The sequence below is a fragment of the Anabas testudineus genome, chromosome 13, assembly GCF_900324465.2.
Source record: "Anabas testudineus chromosome 13, fAnaTes1.2, whole genome shotgun sequence".
Classification (NCBI taxonomy): domain Eukaryota; kingdom Metazoa; phylum Chordata; class Actinopteri; order Anabantiformes; family Anabantidae; genus Anabas; species Anabas testudineus.
The window spans coordinates 22,558,620-22,578,981 of NC_046622.1; the positions used below are offsets into that span (position 1 = coordinate 22,558,620).

General features: G+C 41.6%; 3 protein-coding genes across 4 annotated transcripts; 2 read left to right on the plus strand and 1 right to left on the minus strand.

Annotated features, from left to right (window-relative positions):
* Nucleotides 1-713: 713 nt before the first annotated feature.
* On the plus strand, nt 714-6,698 carry rab34a (RAB34, member RAS oncogene family a). Of its 2 annotated transcripts, none has more exons than XM_026341573.1 (11): nt 714-1,067; nt 1,943-2,037; nt 2,126-2,217; nt 2,583-2,651; nt 2,964-3,065; nt 3,200-3,264; nt 3,394-3,445; nt 3,537-3,618; nt 5,548-5,638; nt 5,757-5,864; nt 5,946-6,698. In XM_026341573.1, the coding sequence occupies exons 2-11, from the start codon at nt 1,963-1,965 to the stop codon at nt 6,011-6,013; spliced, it is 804 nt and encodes a 267-aa protein (XP_026197358.1). In that variant the 5' UTR covers nt 714-1,067; nt 1,943-1,962; the 3' UTR covers nt 6,014-6,698. The 2 variants fall into 2 exon arrangements, with proteins under 2 accessions (XP_026197358.1, XP_026197366.1); XM_026341581.1 differs by having other exon boundaries at nt 2,586-2,651.
* On the minus strand, nt 6,175-9,476 carry zgc:174895 (purine phosphoribosyltransferase family protein). Its single transcript, XM_026341593.1, has 5 exons — nt 9,260-9,476; nt 9,032-9,125; nt 8,630-8,776; nt 7,420-7,515; nt 6,175-6,909 (listed from the first exon to the last, which is right to left on the minus strand). Exons 1-5 carry the CDS (start codon nt 9,380-9,382, stop codon nt 6,767-6,769), a joined length of 603 nt encoding a protein of 200 aa, XP_026197378.1. The 5' UTR covers nt 9,383-9,476; the 3' UTR covers nt 6,175-6,766.
* A 6,297-nt stretch (nt 9,477-15,773) lies between these two features.
* Nucleotides 15,774-19,077, plus strand: proca1 (protein interacting with cyclin A1). Its single transcript, XM_026377496.1, has 4 exons — nt 15,774-16,201; nt 16,300-16,432; nt 17,056-17,190; nt 17,321-19,077. Exons 1-4 carry the CDS (start codon nt 15,775-15,777, stop codon nt 18,999-19,001), a joined length of 2,376 nt encoding a protein of 791 aa, XP_026233281.1. The 5' UTR covers nt 15,774; the 3' UTR covers nt 19,002-19,077.
* Nucleotides 19,078-20,362: the final 1,285 nt, after the last annotated feature.

Below are 20,362 nucleotides of genomic sequence, written 5' to 3' on the forward strand. Positions count from 1 at the left end.
TACGTGTCTTTAAATTGTATTCAACTTCCCTCTAATATCTCTAATATCTACCCCAATCACACCAAACCCTCAATACTCATTCATCATCTGGAGGAGTAATCTGGTTGCTCTTACTATACCTGAGCTCGGACTCTTGGTTGATGTGCTTTTACAGAATTCCTTCTGATGACATTATCTGAATTAGAAACAAGTATTTTGAGGGGGCAGCAGTTGGACAGGAAGTAGCATGACCCCACTCCTCTTGGACATATATGTAAAAAAGTGTCCCAGGACAATACACTGAACCCCCAGGATGTCCAAAAAATTATGTGCAGTCAATGCAAAATTAACTATTTATCCACTGAAATATGCCATGATATTAGTAATAAGAAATGTATATAATCAGCAAATGCCATACCAAACATATATATTATTCTGTGATTCATTATATGCTATGTATTTACATATTTAGTTTAATAACTTGTGTTGCATATTAACCTTTCACCCCATGACACTAAATACAACATGCAGTGATTTGCTGAAGATGAGGAAGGTTTATGGCGTCCTCTGTTGTCGACATGTTGAAGGACAGGGAGAGGGGCATCATCCCTTTTATTGTGAAACAAAGACATGCAGAAGTGTTTTTGCAGTAGTGCTGCACTTTATCTACTGTTATACAGCTCAAAGTATAGTAAAATAAAACAGTACATGTAGTTGGTATACTATGTGTGCAAAGTAGTTAGTTTAATACAGGTAGATGATAGAAGATGATAGATGTGATCACTCCTCGTGTCCTCCAGCAGGGGACCGAGCAGACTAAATGTGGGAGGAAAGCAGGAATCCAGGGCTCTGAGTCAGCAGCAGCAGGAGCAGCAGGAGCAGCAGGAGCGGCGGCGGCTCCTCAGTCTGCTGCGTCCCCTCAACTTCCGCTCACCACAAACTGAACCTTTAACAGACCGATCGAGCAGCTGTGGCGGCTTTATGTCATCCTGAAAAAGCTTGTGTGGGAGTGAGGATCTGTGAAGGAGAGCAGAGGACAGACGAGAGGACTCGGAGCGAAGCGGAGCGGATCATCCTGACGCGTCGAGGTAACATCTCTGCAGCTCGGACACGTTGTGTTTAAGAGCTGAAGTGACTCATAAACCGCAGAGTTTGCATCTGTTCTGTTCTGTACTGACGGGAAAAGTCTCTCTGCGGACTGTAGGTGAAACCCAGTCGAGGTAAAGTCGCTGCGCCTCAGCTTCATGGCGGATGGAAAAGAGTTAGCATGAAGAAAGACTGAAAGTCTTGTATAGTGTCCGAGGAGCCCGCGGAACAGTGGGATTACAGTAGATTAAAGTAGATTACAGTAGATTACAGTGATTACAATGATTACAGTTGTCTAGTCTGGCTCCGGATGAGCTGATGTAGCTGCACAGCGCACAACAAGCATCTGCTTCCAGTCCTGTGGTGTTTCCACAAGGTCTCTGTCTGCTGCCTGCTTTATTCTAGGGAAATAAAGGAGGTGTGTGTGTGTCTTTCTTTTTCCTTTTCTCCTATAGACACATTTAGTAAAAAACAAACGTATGTTAAGTTCCACTTAGAAAATTCATTTCTAATCCTGCAATAAGTAACCAATAACTAATAATGTTGAAATGAATGTAGTTGAGCAAAAGGAACATAAAAGTGAAATACTTAAGTTTAGTACAAATTGTACTTACGTACAGTACCGGATTAAATGTACCAAAGTTTAGGGTTTGCCTTTGACTTGGGCACCAGTTAAATTCTGTTAAAGCAACTTTCAAGATTAGTTTTATACTTGATTATTTCACAGTTTTCATACTAGTTTGATAATTACATTAACAGTTATTGTTACTCTTAAAGTCAATCTGATGATTGGCCTTGGAATTAAAATAATTCCTTGCAGCCTTATGTATCATGAAGAAAATTGCGAATCAGAATATGTTTCTGTCTTTGTATGCAGCTCATTTACCTTGAGGCTTCATGTCTACCCGAGTTTCAGCCATGAGTGTTCTTCCTCCTGTTCGGAGGGACCGCGTCATTGCTCAGCTCCCTCAGGTAAAATCATTCACTATTGAATCCTTGTTGTCTTCTACATCTTAAAAAATTAAAACATGCAGCCTTACGTCGTCTTCCTTTACTGTAGTATTTCAGGAAAGAGGCAGCTCTTCACACTAAAGACGATTTCAACAATAAAGTAAAGACGGCCTGCCAGGAGCAGCGTACCGGCACTGTGGGGTAAGTACACACTGTAAAAGATTTACTGGCTACTAGTCACATAACATTCACAGTAAGTTCCTGTGGGAGTAGAGCGCAGTAAAATCACAGCTGTGGTTTAACAGTATGCTGCTCTAGAATCACTGAATTGAACTTTACAGTAGAATTTCTATCTACAATTTCCATCTACTGTAATTTAGCAAAATACTATTGTAGAATAAAGTAATGCAACTCAGTAGCCAGTCATTTATTGTAATTTAACATTTTACATAACATTGTAAGGTATAATACAAAAATTCAATAAGCAGATGTTACTGGGTTACTTCATAAGGTGTCCTGTGGCCCATCTTTACATTAAACGCTGCTTCTTTTCTACTTCTTGTCAGCAGATTCAAAATTTCTAAGGTCATTGTTGTTGGCGACCTGGCTGTGGGGAAAACCTGTCTGATTAATAGGTAAGCTCCAACACAGTCACTTAGTACAGTATGTGAAAGCAGAGTTACACATCTGGGAAATAAATGACTAAAAGCAGGAACATGAAGCATAGTCATCTGCATTTGTTGTTGATTAAAAGACTCCAAATATTAAATCTAAATCTGGACACAGATTTTGCAATAAACCTGATCTGCACAATATTGAAACTTTTTACACTCTACACTCTGGGACTTTGTCCAAAAAAAACTGAACAAAGCTGAAAGATGTAATCATTTGTGCCATTTGCAACACTTGCACTTTGTGAAGGATTATTATATTGTCTGTTGTTTTAGATTTTGCAAGGATGCTTTCGACAAAAACTACAAAGCCACAATCGGTGTGGACTTCGAGATGGAGCGGTTTGAAGTGCTGGGTGTTCCTTTCAGCCTACAGCTGTAAGTCTAATGCTAACTTCAGCCTTCACACTTAAGATGGTCACTGCGTCAAATTGAAGCTCAGCTGTACTGAACCCAGCAGAAATGTCTGAGTCTGATGTACCTTCACTAACCAGTCACTCTTTCTGCTCTAGGTGGGACACCGCAGGCCAGGAGAGGTTTAAGTGTATTGCTTCTACGTACTACAGAGGAGCACAGGGTGAGAGATTTGTGTATTTTAATGCAGAACTAGTAAAGGTTTTACATAGTTTGCTATTCCTATGGTCACATTAAATGGTAAAATGTCAAGAGAGGAAAACCTTAATTTATGGATTTCCTTTTCTTCCAGTTGTGATTATTGTGTTTGATGTCAATGATGTCGCCTCTTTGGGACACGTTAGGTAAGTTCTGTTTTTATGAGCAGGCTGTTTGCATTTCTTTTGTCCCGACCAGCTGTAGGTTTTATGTAAAGTTGTGTTGTTCCATCTGCAGGCAGTGGCTCGAAGACGCCTTAAAGGAAAACGACCCCACTGGCGTTCAGCTGTTTCTCGTTGGCACAAAGAAAGATCTGAGCGTACGTCACTTCACTTACGTTTAACAGTGGACCCAACCGAACAGTTCTGAGCCATTGCTGAGGTCAAATGAGAATCATTTGGATTGACGCCAGCAGCACAAAGCATTGGTGTCCTGGCTCAAACCTCAGGAATGTAGTTTCTCCTCCCTCACTAGACCCTAGAAGCATTCCTGATAGATGTAGAAAGGCAAACTTAACTTATTTATGCAGAGAGTGGAACAAAACAAGCATGCTTTCCCATTGTACTTTATTTGTCCTATTTTCTGTTTTATTTAGGTAGAGTTAGAGGTAAAGTTTAGGTTTTCTGGAATTGTTTTTCTTCATGGTGATTTTGTGAAAACACTATGAACATTACTCATGCTCATTTCTGTCCTGTTAGATGTGCTAGTACAAAAACTTAATTTCTTCAAAATCGTTATACTAAAGAGATTCAGCAAATCTGACTTTTGAGAAGCAGGAACAAAGATACACAAATGATTAATAGGCTATCAAATCAAGACCCCTGGCTGCTCATTGTCTTTGTTTGAGGCTGCATTAGCTGCAACTAGCACAGCACACCCACTGCTTAACTGTTGATGGTTGAGTTGCATTGTGGGTAGAGCATCCAGAAGGTATTCGCAGTGCTTAATTTATTCGACATCACCATGCTTTTCCAAATCATGCCCAGTCAACTGAATTTCCCACAGTCAAGTTGTAGAAACATCTGAAGGATGATCAGTGGTAACAGGATGCAGCATTATTATACTAATTTGATAATTGTTGCTCTTCGTCCATAGTAAGGAAATGGCACTGGTAAAGTTCACTAAAGATCTTTTATTAGCGTCAGACAACAGACTTCTCTCCATACTCGTCTTGTTAAGGCTGCGTTCAACACTATAGATCACAACATTCTATTACACAGACTGGAACATGTCATTGCAGTTAAAGGAACAGCACTAGGTGGGTTAAAGCTTATCGATTCCAGTTTGTGCATGTTAATGATACCCAGCTGTATTTATCCATGAAAACAGAATAATCAATTAATGAAACATCAAACTGCTTAAAAGACATGAAGAGCCAGAGCCAGAGTTCTGGCTGGAATTAGTAAGAGAGATCATATTTCTCCTACAGTCTACTTCTCTTCATTGGCTCCCTGTAAAATCCAGAATAGAGTTTAAAATACTTCTACTCACATATAAATCACTTAATAATCAGGCTCCATTTCATCTTCAAGACCTCATAATTCCATATCTTCCAAGCAGAACTCTCCGTTCTCAGACTGCAGGTTTACTTGTGGTTCCTAGAGTTTCCAAATGTAGAATGGGAGGCAGAGCCTTTAGCTATTAAGCTCCTCTCCTAAGGAACCAGCTCCCAGTTCAGGTTCTGGAGGCAGACACCCTCTCTACATTTAAGACTAGACTTAAAACGTTCCTTTTTTATAAAGCTTATAGTTAGAAATGGATCAGGTGACTCTGAACCATTTCTTAGTTATGCTGATATAGATTAGTCTGCTGGGGGACCTCTACTGATACTGAGCTCCTCTCCTCTCCTCTCTCCTCTCCTTTCGTCTATCCATTCAAATGCCACCATCACATGTCTTGACTTTGTGTCTTCTCTCTCCCATAGTTGTGTTTCCTCCTCTGTCTCTCTTTCTCTGTACTTTTCTACTCCTCTGCAGGTATTCTCTGCCCTGGAGCTACATATCTCCAGAGTGCCTGCTTTTCTCTTTCTCTCTTCTCTTTCCACTCACCCCAACCGGTCGAGGCAGATGGCCGCCCACCATGAGCATAATTCTGCTGGAGGTTTCTTCCTCTAAAGGGAGTTTTTCCTCTCCACTGTCACCTAATGCTGCTCGAATGGGGATGTTGGGTTTTCATGCTTTTAGACTGTAGGTTAGTCAAAACAAAGCAACACCATAATAAAACAGTTTGTGTTTAATTCCTCTGACAGTCTCCTGCTCAGTACACTCAGATTGAACAAGACGCCATCAAACTAGCACAAGAGATCACAGCCGAGTACTGGGCTGTCTCATCACTGACAGGTAAGTGTTTGGATTTCTATAGAGAAAATGACAGTGGGGAGTCATAGGTTTTACCCTCCTTCCCCACCCGAGTCATTTTGGTGCTGACTCTCGCTGATCTGTCTCGTCTGTGCTGTAGGAGAAAACGTCAAAGAGTTTTTCTTCCGAGTTGCATCGCTGGCATTTGAGACCAACGTTCTTGCTGAGCTGGAGAAAAGTGGATCAAGGCAAATCGGAAACGTCATCAGTGAGTACCTGAACAGCCTCTCTGTAGTCAGGAATCACATTTGAAACACTGCTTAACACCCTGTTTGTTCTTCTGTTTCAGAGATTAACAGCAATTCAAACAACCTGTACACTACATCGAAGAAGAAGCAGCCGAACTGCTGCCAGTAAGGAGAGGAGTTTGAAGTCAGAAGGTGGAGACGATGAGCATTTTTCTCAGTGGACACAGTGGAGACTGTGGCTGCAGCCGATGGGAGGGATTTCTGTGGTCAAAGCAGGAGGAGGGATGCTGGGGTTTCACTTCCTGACATGTTTCAGTTTTTCCTGGCCTCTAACGAGTCTTCCTCTGTGGGATGTGGATTCTTGTGGTGCTGCTTGGTTTTAACTTGTCTGAAGTTCGAGAGTGACGCAGCAACTACACAAAACATGACTGTTCCGGTACTGCCAAGATGCCTGTGGATGCGTTTAACACTGCTCTAGTTCATTCAAGATTACATTAATTCATATCTTCAGTGGGCCCTTACTTTCACTGCATACATGACCAGTTTTCTTTTCTTTATAACCATGTCACAGCCACCCACATGTTGTCTTTTGATCCGTCGAAGTTTAGATGCAGTGTTGAACATTTTTATTGACAGTGTTAAAGTGAGCTTTATAGGTACTTTTTGCTTATAATCAAATCAGTGACTGAATTTAGATCATTTTTATATCAAAAACTCAAACAGTCTGTGTTAATGTTAAATTCTCTGTTTTATTAAATGAAATATAAATCATATCTGTGTTTTGAAGGAACAGTTATTTAGTGTAAATCTTTAGTATGTTATTAAAAAATAAAGGCGTGTCGGTTTACAGCATATCTACGCAGGTTAAACAGTTTCGTCTCAGTCCTTCTTCACAGAACTTTTAAGAAATGTGTTTACTTGTTCAGCTGGTGAAGCTTTTGAAGAAGTCAAGGTACTTCCCATCGATTTGGCTCTGCAGCCCTTCTGGGATGCAGTGAGAGAATCTGTAATTTTCTTTGATCCACTTTCCGCCTTCTGTGTTCTCGATGGCCACAGCTGCTACTCCTGCCGGACACGGAGAGAGGTGTTTAGCTTGTACTTATGCTTCCCTTCACTGGCTCCTAGTCCATGTCAGATCAGACTTTATGGGGCTTCTAACAACTGAGCAGAATGCAGAATGCTCCATATTTCAACCTGTGCTTTCTACTCTGCAGGAATCTTATCTATGCCAGAGTTAAAAAAAGAAGTCAACTGGCTGCAGGGCCTATTGCCCCCCTTATATGGAATAACTCCAGACATCGACTCTGTGGGGGCCTGTAAATCCACTAACTAAAACTTAAATCTTTATCTCCTAGTAGCTAGTAGATGAAATCATTGACCCTTTAAAGAAACACTGCATCTCTCCATCCCTCTGATCACTCAAGCTCCTCCACTTCATGGATTTAATGACAGTAAAAAGAAATTTCATGATACTGTTGTATGATGTACAAACCCCCTTTGTTATTTTTAATATTGGGCAATGCAACTAAAAATTCAGTTGACTTGGCTAAGTTGTGGTAAGTTGTGTTGACTGACCTACAACTGTGGCTCCCAGCCTCTCTATGAGCTGGATTGCAGCTTTCATAGTGCCTCCAGTCTCTATCCATTGGTCCACTAACAGCACCCTCATACCTGGAAAAGGAAGAGACATACAATAGTACCTCATACCAAAGTATTGTGTAGTAAAATGTCCAGTGACTTATACATATTATGTGTTACATTAATAGACTGTTAAAACTGATTAAGCTGTGTAAGAACCATTTTACTGCAGTAGCTGCTCGAGGTGGAGCTTGTTTTACTTAGTCCAATGGTCAGACTCCTCGAAAGGGGCATGACAAGTCTGTGGGCTCGTGACAAAAAGTTGGAAACCTCTGGTTTAATCTTTACCTTTGTGTCGTATTTTAGTTTTTTTAATGTAATTTTAACTATGGCTGGAGTAAAAGTACATACGTACAAATGCACAGAGAGAGATATAGTAAATTAAAATGCCATTAGATCCCACTGTGCTAAAAGAAACATTTCTAACTATATATTCTGAAATTAAAAGAAGACAGTATGATGTTATGTATAATATCTAGATATATGGGGGAGGATTAGAGGTAAGAGCCACCTTTAAGTTGACTTTCAAAATTATCTGATGGTCAGAAGAATTTTGAATAGAATTTTAGAACAATGTACAGGATTATTAAATCCCAAACCGAGTCTAATCAGTACAGATTCAGATGTCATTTGTTTAAACCAACACTAGGGCATGCTGTGTCACGCTGAATAAATAGTTGTGAAGTGAGGAAAGCAACTGGTGTCATTAGTAAGATACTTACTCAACAACCTTTTTAATAACTAGAATAGAGAATTAAATTCAAGAATAAGAATAAATGAAAATTGAAGCAGAAATGTCATAGCTACTAAACTGAATATCTTTTGAGTGTTTTGTCACTTTTGATTATATGAAACAAGCAATTCCAATACACTGCCTCGTTCTGTGGAAAATGATTTTATACATGTTTTATTAAATGGCTGAATATTTACAAAAACTAAAAGCATCCACCTACACTTACTGATACCTTTGTATCATCTCCCAAAAAAACCATAACAGTCAAAATTGAGTGTGATCATTTAAATCTCTTCCATTTTTGCAGCGTAGCTCTGTCAGACCTGAGGTGTCAAACATTAGCAGCTGGGTAAACATTCATCCTCAGGAGAAGTATGTCATGTGGTTAAAGTGTGAGAAGCAAAGGACATTAACCTGGTTTAAGCACATCCAGTCTTACTTCCATAGTCTTTTCTCTGCCTGTGTAGTCTGTATAGTTTTGGTTTTGGGTTGTGACACACAGGTGTCCCGCTTTGCGGATAGCCAGGAATCCTTTTCCAAGAGTGGTGGCAACAGACGCCCCTGAAAAACACATTTTGAAATTAACATAAACAGAGATGAAGAATGCTTTCACACTGTCATGCTGGATACTAGGAGGCAGAGTTTAGAGGAGTCAGAAGATCTCATATCTAAATTTAGTATCTTTGCCACAAGGGTTAAGTTTCCTGACCTATTTAGTAGCAGAGTAACTGCCTCTTAATGTGAAATCAGTGTGTTACACCGAGCGCGATTGCTCATTTATTGTCTTTGTTGCAGTGCATGCGCTTGTTTTCTTACCAAGAATGAATCCCATTGCATCTATCCCAGCAACCAGGTCTATTGTGTCATTGTGGAATGGACTGAGAAGGTCTTTAACACAGTCTGCAAGAGCCTGACACACAGCACAAAGTGTGCATATGATCAACACTCACACGCCACATGTGTATTTGTGCTGTAATGAGTTGTGTGTACTGTGTTCAGTGGGAGAGGACAGAAACCCAGCAGTCCTCTCTGTTCACAGGATACCTGGGAGTTGCAGTAGAGTCTCGACGGGTCCAGCCAGGCAAACGTTGGTCCTTTTGTGTTGGGGGCCATCAGGGACAGGTACCATCCTTGTCTCCTGTCTGCAGGAACAGTCAACACATCCATCTGACAAACAGTTGTCTGCGCTGCTAGAAAGAACTGGACTGTGAACGAGACAGTCCCATACCAGGTCCCAGCGGGGAGAGAGGTGGGTGGGACGGGACTGTGAGGGGGGAACGGCCTCTCTCTCTCTGTCCGCTCTCACTGCAGGACTCTCTCTACAGAACATGGTGATCAGTGTGTTTGTGACCATCTGATTTATGGCAGACGGAACGGATGGATAAAATCTGTACAAATTAGGTTCTTGTCTGATTTTTTTTTTTACAGCGCAAATGTGACTGTGACTGTTGTGGGAGTCCTCGTTTGGTTCGAGAGTTTCCATTCTCGCGAGACTTGTGGTAACTCTCACTAGAGCTGAGCGTCCGGGTCCAGGTGTGTTGTCAACAGGAGGGAGCTGGAAACGGTGTCAGCTGCTGCTCCGGTCGGTCAGGCTTCAACACAAAGCAAGTGTTAGCTGCAGTGTGAGCGTGGCTGCTAGAGGCAGTGTGCACAAAACAACTCTCACCAAGTTGTAGCTCACCGTGTCCGCGCCGTCTGGAGCTAACCGGAGCTAGCTAACCACAGCCACACCGCCGTCTGTAGATGCTTGTTAACATCCAGCACAACAAATGCTACTTGGTGTTAGCTTACTCTTTAAATTCAGCTAACAGGAATCAGGACGGGAAAAAGAGCACATTAGCTTTGTCGGAAAGGCTTTCAGTAAAGCCTTAACTAGCTGTAGTAAACTAAATTACAATAACATTTAAATGATAATAAAATGTAATTATAAAAATTAAAGTACACAGTTTGGTTTATACTTCATATTATATTCACAAAAACAATGAGATTAGAAAATGATTGTGTTGTGATTGTGTAGTTAGACTGACCTCTGGCTGCTAACGCTTGCTGGATAATCAAGAGTGTGAATTTGGCAATAAACACATTGGTAGGTGAAAAACACAGAGATTTCACAAAAAACAACAACAACGAGAGAAAAAGTAAAAATGTAAAGTTACAGAAAGGCAGGGTCACTGATGCTTGCTCCTGACTGGACAGAACCAGCGTCAATCACGGTCAGCATCAGTATCACAAAAGTAAACCAGTGTTATCTTAGCAGTGAAAGAAGATGAACGCTGCTCAGCACCAAGCATTGCAGTCTCCACACCTCACTCATACCCATACATTCATTTCACTACACTATAACAAAATAACTATATTATAACATGAATGGCATTTGTACTTAATGGGCCCTGCATAAACTGTAGAGAGTTAAGTGTTAAAGATGCTTTTAATACAGACCACTTTTACATACTTTCCTGCACAATCCTACAGGGGTACAGAATCAAAAGTTAAGCACTAAACCTCAACTAAAGTTCATATGTGGCATACACAGTATGATATGCTAATTTTAAAAAAGATATTTGGATTTGTGTCAACACATTCTCAGATGATGGGGTTCAGATGTTCATTCATTTAGTTGCATCTGTGCGGACTGTGCACCACACAAACTGTAAGTCCATCACTGTAGTCACTAAAGATCCTACATAAATGTTATTTTCTTCTCCAATCCAATCCTCAGGTTGTTATTCCAAATGATGCTCAGAGGTGCAGGCTTAAGGTCTAGCCTGGCATCAGCAGAGGATCTGTGTCTAAATAAGCAAAGCAAGGCGATCATGTTCACTGCAAGAGAAACAAGATCCAGGATCTTACTGTACTCACTGTGTCTCTCTAAGACTGGGAAAGATTTTTACTGTAATTAAATAAACCAATATCTGAAATTCCATCCCAGTTTTGTGCAGCGGGGTTCAGGCTGGGCTCATGACTGAGTGTTTACCTTTCTGCCAACTGTATCTCTACTTTCTCACAGTTGGCTGTATGTGTCTTAAACCCGATGAACCAACTGTACAGCACAGTAAGTTACACAGCAAGTCTCACTGCTTTCCTTTTGCAAGATGAATAATAATAATAATGACACATAATGTGAAGTATGGAGAAATGCAGTAACATTTCTGCACACCTGAGGGAAGCATAAACAAACTGTCAACACAATACAGACCTGAACTTTTAGCGTCTGGTGGTCGGGTTAACAAAATGACCTCTTAAACCAAAACAGACCAAGAGGGTCTACAGAGCCAGTTCTCTGTGGTTCACAGTGTGCAACCCCTTTCACAATGCATGTTGTCATTTTATTAGAAAAATGTGGTTCATAGCTACTTTAAATGGAAAGTTCAGCCGAAACACACACAGAAGAGAGCTATTGGTAATAGATAGTTATTAGATACTAACTAAGTACATTTACTCATGTACTGTACAGACAGGACAAGTCACATGTACTTAGTGTACCTACTATACAGTGTACTGTGTTCAGTTCCTTTACATCTACGAGAGAAATGCTAACATTGCTTTTAGCCTTCACTTTGATTTTACATACAAATAACATCTTTTTAAATGAAGTTATAAGTAGGCATCATGTATTGTTCTAAGTTAATATGTGTTTTCAGGTGTGTGAGATGTATTTAGGTTAAAGTTGTGTAAATCCTTGCAGGGATGATATGCTAGAAACCAACATGGAGCCTCACAAGCCAAGAAGAAATGTAACTCTACACTGAAATAACTGGTACATAAAACTAAAATAATTAATCTTGCATTAAGAATATTCTGTCACAAGCTTTTGTATTAAAACCATGCAGCAGAGACAGGGGACATAATTGCATGACACAGGACAGGCAAGATGGCAGATTCAACAATGGTAAACGTTTAATAAATATAAAATTGCAGGTGCAAAAAGTCCAGGGAATTCAGGAATAAAAAGGCAGGTTCCAACTATATTGGCAGGGCATCCGAAAACTGTGCAATACAAGTCCAAACGTCAGCAGGCGAAACACAAAGGAATCTAGGAGCTAATGAGGGGAAGCTGATACTACATATATGCTGAGTTGGCTAATTGCTCACTGAACACACGTGGGTGGTGAGTGAGAGAGGCTGGAGCCAGGTTTGAGTGAGTGAAATCAGGTAACTGGGAAAAGATGGCAGGTGATCTGGAGGCAGGAAAGGCAAGAAAACACAAAAGCCCCAAAAGCAAACCAATAGAGATAAGACATGTCCCAGACACAGCCAGTAAAAGTTTTACTGTTTTATAAGTAGAAATTCTAACAACAGTATTTTTACAAGTTAGTTTTCCACTGGAGTTATTCATTTGCTAACATAACATGCCATAACTTTCTACAGCTTTGATCACCACAGACAAAACCCCTTCTGCCTCCATTATACTGCAGTGGTAGCACTATCCCAGCGTGCATACAGTACTGTATATCAAATCGTCAGCATGTGCAGCCTAAAGTCTGTGCAAAGCTGCACACTATTAATTATCATAAAGGAATGTTGTGGCTTCACATAATCATCTAAATTTTATATTTACAAGTTCATTTAAATGAAAATGTTTAATTTATATAGTCATAACATATAACCAAAATAGTTCTGACATTTAACTTAAAATGATGAGTTGAATTAATGAGTTTTTGAGCAATCACTCAACTCAACTCAAATAAATTCAGTTAATAAAAAAAAAAATACTACTGCTCTAAGACTTCCTGCATTGGACACTGGGAGCAGCTTGGTGTAATGGAGCAATTTTATCTGTGTTTCTGTTCAATGTTTCTTCATGTCAGCTTGAAGATGTTTAAATTTACTGCACTGCAAAAAATGTTAAATAAACAAAGTGAATCAAATAAAGAGGAAACTGAAGACTGAGATTTACAGTGAAGGTCACTCTAATGGAGTTGACATATATTTTTAAGTTTACACAACTACTACAACTACTAACTTATTCTATACACTAACAAATCTCAATAAACCAAACTAAAACAAAAGTTTACACAACTGATCATTATTTTACTGCTAATTTAAGTTAAAACCACAAGTTCTATTTTATACAGTGAAAATTCATGGGCTGTAACTTTTTTCTCATTGTCTTGTGTTTAGATTTATCTAGAAATCAATAAAAGGACATTTCTAAGCATTTTGCTTTCCCCTTGAGTGGCCAAGAGAAAGTCTCTACATCTGCAGAGAGACCTGAAGGTGACAGTTAAAAGAGGAAATGAATGAATGACAGATGAATGACCCACATTTGCAAACTGGATTGGCAACTTACTGAATTAGAGGTGTGAAAACTTCGTCCAGTGGGCAATGAAGCCACTGGATATAGTGTGAGAGGGAAATATGTTGTGCTGTTAGTTGCTTATTTTTTCCTGATCGGGATGGACTGAATGTTTAATGCTGAATTTAGGCCAGATTAAAATAACCACCATTCCTATAATATACAGCAGTATTCATGTGCACTCCATACATGTACAATAGTCCTATCAGCTTGCATAACTAATATATATAAACATTTAATTAATAATTCACAACCCACTATATTATAGTGTATAATATAGTTGTTTGTAGCTAAAAGAGGATTTTGAAATTATTACTAATGGATTTCTTTTCAACAACTAGGCTATATTTATCTTATAAAGATCCATTTTTTATCATTATGTTTTATATTATAATATATATCACCTTCACTGGTGAACAGCAGGATTGTTAGCTTCCCATCTCCAACTTCCTCTTTACTCAGCTCCCTCACAGTGGGCACTTTATTCATGAGTAACTTTTTCTCCCCCCTTCCTCGAGAGCTGGTCGAATGTTGCCTCTGCTGATTTTACATCATTTCTCTCCGCCTTCCCACAATCCGATTTTGGTGCCTTGAGTATGCCAGATCTCCGCCTCTGGAGCTGTAAGACCAGCCATGTGACAAAACAATGGGCTTATTAGAAACCCAACCTGACAAGACTTTTTTCCCCTTTGTTCTGTTCCATTCTCCAGAAACAACCAGATAGAGACGACTTTGCTGTGCATTACTTTCTAAGCTCACATCTGATTTTTGTGATAGTTCAGCTGATGTGACATTAGACAGCAATTATACACACTATACCCAGTGTTCATGTGCTCATAACAAACTGCAGATATTCAAGGTGCATATACTGTACACTGTCAAACAGAATGACACAGATAAAGAACACTTTGAGATTTTCACATTTAGAGAAACATCCACTGATTAAAAACCCTAAGGATGAAATTGTCTATCCTCTACCCTTCTCTTTTTCTAGGCTTTTGAGGTAGAAGTCAAAAGCCTGAAGCATGGCAGACTTTCCAATCTTTGACCATCTGTGCACCAGAATGTTTCACAGTTTTGGAGACTTTTAATACAAATGTAACTCTGTTAAATATGACAGTGTGGGCAGCACGATGCAAAAGAATGACTGGCTTCCCAGAATATTAAGTACTCTGTGATGAAGAAACAATCACATCTGGAGTAATTTACACAAAATGACTACACATTTGAGCTAGTTGATTAGACTTCAGCATGACGACATCCATCAATGACAAATACGATTTTAAATAATGAACAATAAACAAAAATAAAACAGCTTATACACGGGTGAGCATGATAGCAGCATCACATAAAAGAAACTGGGAGGCCTCCTGATAAGCAGCTCCTGTTAACTGCCCAGGGTGTCATAATTGATCTCCATTATTTTAATGGATCACTTTCAACTTAATGAGCTGCTGAGAGGAAACTCAGTCAGTCAGTCAGTCAGTCAGTTATTCAGTCAGTCAGTCAGTTATTCAGTCAGTCAGTCACCCAGTCAGTCAGTCAGTCAGTCACCCAGTCAGTCAGTCAGTCAGTCAGGGCGCTGTGCGTGCGACAGCGCCAACCTTTTCTCCACATTCCTCCGTGACAAAGACTTTTGTCCCTACATTGTGATTTAGGTCATCACCAATTCAGTGCCTGTTTTGTGGCATTTGAAAGATGTCCAATCTCCTGGGTTGGCACAATCACCCCACGCCTGTTACCATGGAAAGCGGGGAAAGCTAGAACCTCCTCCATGCGTGTTCCCAAAGTAAATCTCCACTTTCTGGGGCGTTGAGCTGAGGGGGCTGGGAGGTAACTTGCGGTCATCTCTGTCGGCGGTGCAGGTTCACGCTTCACACCCACACATTAACCCTCTCCTCTATAATTTAGCAATGGAGGCTACTGGTGTGGCCTCAGTGTGTGCAGCGGCGCTATGTGTTATAGATGAAGATACTCTACACCGGCTGGAAATCTAAAGAGGTTAATTCGACTGACTCCTCCCAGCGTTGCCATTTATCGTATTAATTTTCACACCATCTGAGTTTCGCCTTAAAAGTGGGAGGGCTACTCGAAGAGCTCCAGGAAACCGCGAGGAGCTGTCTCCGTTACGCGTGGTGCTGAAAGTGCCGCTCGCCGCATCATGTGGTCGGTCTTCTTTGTCTTTCTGTCTTATCTGGACAGAAACTTCGTGAAAGCAGACTTCCTTAGCCGCGCTTTGGATGCAGAGAGGCAGGACAAAGAGATGCTCTCCATGATCAACGGCACCTTTTGCGCAAAAATGTCAACAGTCGGGGAGAATTTCCTTTACCAGGTGTCCGACGGTACCGAGGTGGTGCGCTCCGTGGTCAGTCCTGCCGGGAGGCTGGTGGACTGCTCTGTCACAGTGAACCAGATGCAAGTGAAATCGTTTGTGCACGAGTGCAGGTTAGGGCTGAAAGGTAAGAGAGCCGGGCGGCAGCTGGAGACGCGTTTTGCGCGCATGGATGAAGCCAAGCTGATGTGCAGCGAGTTTAAAAAGAGGTCGCAGCGCAGCGGCGTGGTCAAAGAGGATGGCACTGATGAATCTGCGCTGCAGCACAAGCCTTTGAAAAGAGCTAAGAGAGGCTTCACTTATCCTGGGACCCTGTGGTGTGGGGCCGGTAACATGGCAGATAACTATGACCAGTTGGGTAGGTTATATTTCTGTATCTTGTATTTCATTTCGTGCGTGCGTCATGTGAATGTGCTAAATAACGCAGTTTAATTGGTGGTGACCTGCTGTTTGCAGGAGACTTTGCAGAGACCGACAGCTGCTGCCGTACCCACGACCACTGCCCTCACGTCATCCACGCCTTCTCCTCAAATTATGGCCACACTAACTTCAAATGGCACTCCATCTGTCATTGCGACTGTGACAATGCGTGAGTAAAACCAGACGCACACACACGTCAGAAAAACTAATGCAGAGATCAGAACTTGGGAAACAACTTCTGCAAAGCTTGAAATAAATTCATAAAATTCACCTTCAGCATTGATGAACTTCAGAACTGGCATCATTAATGTTTTACATACAGTACGTGCACAGTGATGTTTGGAAATTATACCACATGTAGTGAACTTGTTGTAGTAGTTTTTTTTTTTCTGTGTGCTGCTGCAGTACTAGTAGTTTCATCTTGTGTGTGATGTGTCTTTAAATCACACCAGTACTGCTGGGGACAAGGTCATAGCTGCTCTTGTTTCTTTAAAACACAAATTCCAGTAGGAACAGTTTACATTTGTCCTATCTTCAGACACTGCTACAATCTGCACGGTCGCATAGCTTGACGTCAAAGGACGCAGTGACCCTTATGAGTTGTAACTAGAGGCAGATCAACAGTGATAATGTAAATACTATCTCAACCACACTTCTAGTCCTAACCCTGGCCACAACGGGCAGCAGGAACCCGAGGTGCCATGTGTTTTGTATGGAGTGAAGGTAGAGTTTATGCCTGAACATCTGTCTTTCTGACTGTGACATTTGGTTTCTCTCTGTCACTCTCTGCAGGTTGAAAGATTGTCTGAGGAAAGTCAATGACACATCTTCCAGGGTCGTTGGTCAAGCGTTCTTCAATGTTATCGGTGTGCCTTGCTTTGAGTTTGTCTATGAAGAACAGTGTGCAGAGCGGCACTGGTATGGCCTGTAAGTATCAGCGTACTCTGGTGGTAAACTTATAAGCAGCTTTGCAGCAGACTGAGCTGTATTACTCTCTGAAACACCACACCAAACCTCCCCTTTGCTCTCACTCCCACTTTCTCCCTCTCTCCCAAAGGTGTAAGCAATATGAGCAGCTGCCTGTTGCTGTGCTGAAAGAGGCGGTTCCATATGACTTTGGTGGTATTGATGTCATCGATGAGCTGACCGTGGCTCCTCCCAAAAGGAAAGATTCCAAGAAGAGCAAAGAGGAGGAGAAACCGGAGAGCACAACCCAGTCTACCGTGTCAGGCCCCGAAGAGCCCTCACTCACAAACGTGGTTACAGCCGCGGAGGACTTCATCAAGTTCCTCGCTACTGTCTCCACCTCTCAAAGCTCCACCACAGCAGACTCTGACAAAGGTGAGACGCAAAGCTCAGAGAAGAAGAAGAGGAAGAACACAGGCAAGAAGAAGAAAACCAAAAAGCAAAAGGGAAAAGGAAAGAGGAGGAATAGAAAGCAGAAAGTAGAGGCGAGTGTTAGAAGAGAGGAAGGAGGGGCGGTTTCACCCTCTGGCAGCAGAGCAGAAGAAGTCATTGCTCTAAGCAACCTCATTAATGAGTCACACAAACACGACCAGTCGAGTAAAAGCAGATACAAGGTCCATGACAGTGAATATGAGCTTGGAAGACAAGAAGATCCCTCCAATGAAGTCATGAAAGATGAACCGGCGGCGGATAAGGAGAGTGTCGCTGTTACGTCATCACCGACAGTCCAGAAGAAGCCAGCAGAGTCGCACAGCGAAGCATTGCCAACGTTAACAAGTATAGGAATTGAGAATCCACATAGAGATAAAAGCAGAAGGCTAAGAAAGTTGAGGAGAAAGAAGAGCAAGGCACAAGACACAGACACAACAGATAACTCAAGTGTCATTTCTGTCCCCGCCATCATTACTACAACCCCGACAGCACAGGCCGAGCAACAAAGCTTAGGGAGCAACACTGAGACGCAACCTGTGCTCAGTGCCGTGAATGGCCCCATTGTGCTCCCCGAAGTCAAAAAGCACAGGTCGAAGGAGAGAGAAGACAGAGAGCAGAGGAAAAAAAGGAGGAAAGTCATCTCAGTTTCTCCCATTGTGGCTGCTGACCACGACAATTCCTCTGCAGACAATTTGAACACGATCCCTCCCACAGGGGCTCCCACCGTACCAGCAGTGCCTAGAGCAGTTTATGGAGGGAAGGTGACCGTCCATACAGCTCTGAACTCTTCCTTCAGTGTTTTGAAAAGGCAGAGGTCAAACGAGAGAAGACTGAGAAACAGAAGGAGGAAAACAGTTTGGCCTCTTTCAGGTGAAGTCCCACATTTTCGCAACAGCACTGAACATCCGCCCCTCATTCCCACAAGCAGTGCAGCGAACAGTCCGGCAAACGCTGCCGTGATGAGCAGGCTTACAGAACAGCCAGCAATTCACAGTGAATGGAAACTTTTCACCACAGCAGCCCCTTCTATCAATGCAAAACATCAGCGAAACACAATCAGGCGGAAGAGAAAACCAAGGCAAAAAGTCAACTCCGCCGCACTCGGCTATGGCTATGGAGTTTCCCGTCCTTCAAACACTGAACGTTCACATATAACATCTGCAACTATTCCATCTGAGGTCGCCACTGCTGAGCAACTCAGTCTTCACAGATGTGGAAAGCTGGACATGAGCACCACAGCAACTCCCGGCATGAGCCCAATTCAGCCATCTATTGAAAGAGCAAAGGCGCAATTCACCAGGAAGAAGAAGAAGAAAGCAGCAGAGACTATCAAACAATGAGCTACGTGGTTCAAACGTAGCTTTAAAAACATAAAAGCACAATACTAGCTGCACACTCAATTAAAAACAGAAACATAAAGAAAGGACGATCTTTTTTGGTACAACATTTGCGTATGATATGGACAGTAATCATATACTGTAATGTGAGAATCATGTTTTGTAATATATGATTCAGCATGTCTGCAATAAAATTTCCAAATGATAATGAGCTTCAGTTTATTATATCTGTTGTTAAAATACACAACTGTAACATTTTGCCATTGTACAAAGAGAAGTCGATTTAGTGTTTTCATAGCTGCACAGTCAATATGAAGCCAGCAGCAGCAGCTTAAAGCCACAATATGTCGTTTTTTTATGCTTTAGGTTTTCCACAAATGAAACAAACCTTATGTGAAATATTACATTAGTGAGCTTTAGAGGTGCCACATACCCAAGATAGCCGTTTGGCCTGATTCCAGTCACTATAAGATAAGCTGAGGCAGCATATTTAGCATTACTGACGTTTGTGGGGGATTAATTAACATCTAACATCAGTAGGTAGGTCAAACTAAGTTATCATTTCCACTCCTATATGTGTGCACTTTATCTCAGCTGTCAACACTGGTTGTCTTAAACTCAGGGGCCGCACATAACCAGCTTAACACTATTTCTGTTTTTTGCAAACCTGTCACAGAAACCATGCCTAGACCATCAACCTGCTCTGAGCTTATGTGGGCTACTATGTTCTTTATTTTAAGTGGTCTGGGGACTTTGCCACCCTTTGTGTTGCCCTTGTTTAAGGCAGGGTCACATTCCCCACACAGTGAAGGCTGGAACACCCAGAGGAGAGGCTGAAATCCTCCAGGTCAGCTGACTCTCACAAGCTCGCATAAGATGAATTTAGTCTGTGAGATGAGTTTAAGAGACGCTCTGCGGCTTCATGTTGGTTTTCATGTCAGTCAGCGTCAGTAAACGCATTGAAATTCTACCAAGACGTGACTCTAAATGCCACCATTCTTATCACCACCCTCTCTAACTTTTTGAAACCCCCATTTTAGTGTAAGGCATTTGACCCCGCACCCCCCCCGAGCCACCAAATTTCTAGACACGCCCTTGTTGATAGGTGGAAATTGTTCATTTTTAAATTATTTTGTGAGCACATTTTCTTATCTCAGCTGGAAATATTTAATCAGCACTGGAAAACTAAAACTCAGAGGCTTAACACTTAACCTGCTTAAGCTAATATCAAGACCAGGGTCTTATAGTTGCCCCCTCTGTGTTTTGCAGCAAGGTCACATTCTGCACACAAGCTACTGTAGGTGCTTACTCTGCACATAACAGTCTGCTTTCACGTCGGCTGAAATCCTGCAAGTTAACTGCCT

Excerpts from the sequence above, each read along its gene's own strand:
- rab34a (XM_026341573.1), top strand. The coding sequence starts at position 1,963 with ATGTCTACCCGAGTTTCAGCCATGAGTGTTCTTCCTCCTGTTCGGAGG. Across the intron at positions 2,218-2,582 it reads CAGCGTACCGGCACTGTGGG|CAGATTCAAAATTTCTAAGG; the intron begins GTAAGTACACAC and ends ACTTCTTGTCAG. Across the intron at positions 2,652-2,963 it reads AAAACCTGTCTGATTAATAG|ATTTTGCAAGGATGCTTTCG; the intron begins GTAAGCTCCAAC and ends CTGTTGTTTTAG.
- zgc:174895 (XM_026341593.1), bottom strand. The coding sequence starts at position 9,382 with ATGGATGTGTTGACTGTTCCTGCAGACAGGAGACAAGGATGGTACCTG. Across the intron at positions 9,126-9,259 it reads GACTCTACTGCAACTCCCAG|GCTCTTGCAGACTGTGTTAA; the intron begins GTATCCTGTGAA and ends GCTGTGTGTCAG. Across the intron at positions 8,777-9,031 it reads TGCAATGGGATTCATTCTTG|GGGCGTCTGTTGCCACCACT; the intron begins GTAAGAAAACAA and ends TGTGTTTTTCAG.
- proca1 (XM_026377496.1), top strand. The coding sequence starts at position 15,775 with ATGCTCTCCATGATCAACGGCACCTTTTGCGCAAAAATGTCAACAGTC. Across the intron at positions 16,433-17,055 it reads CATTGCGACTGTGACAATGC|GTTGAAAGATTGTCTGAGGA; the intron begins GTGAGTAAAACC and ends CACTCTCTGCAG. Across the intron at positions 17,191-17,320 it reads GAGCGGCACTGGTATGGCCT|GTGTAAGCAATATGAGCAGC; the intron begins GTAAGTATCAGC and ends TCTCTCCCAAAG.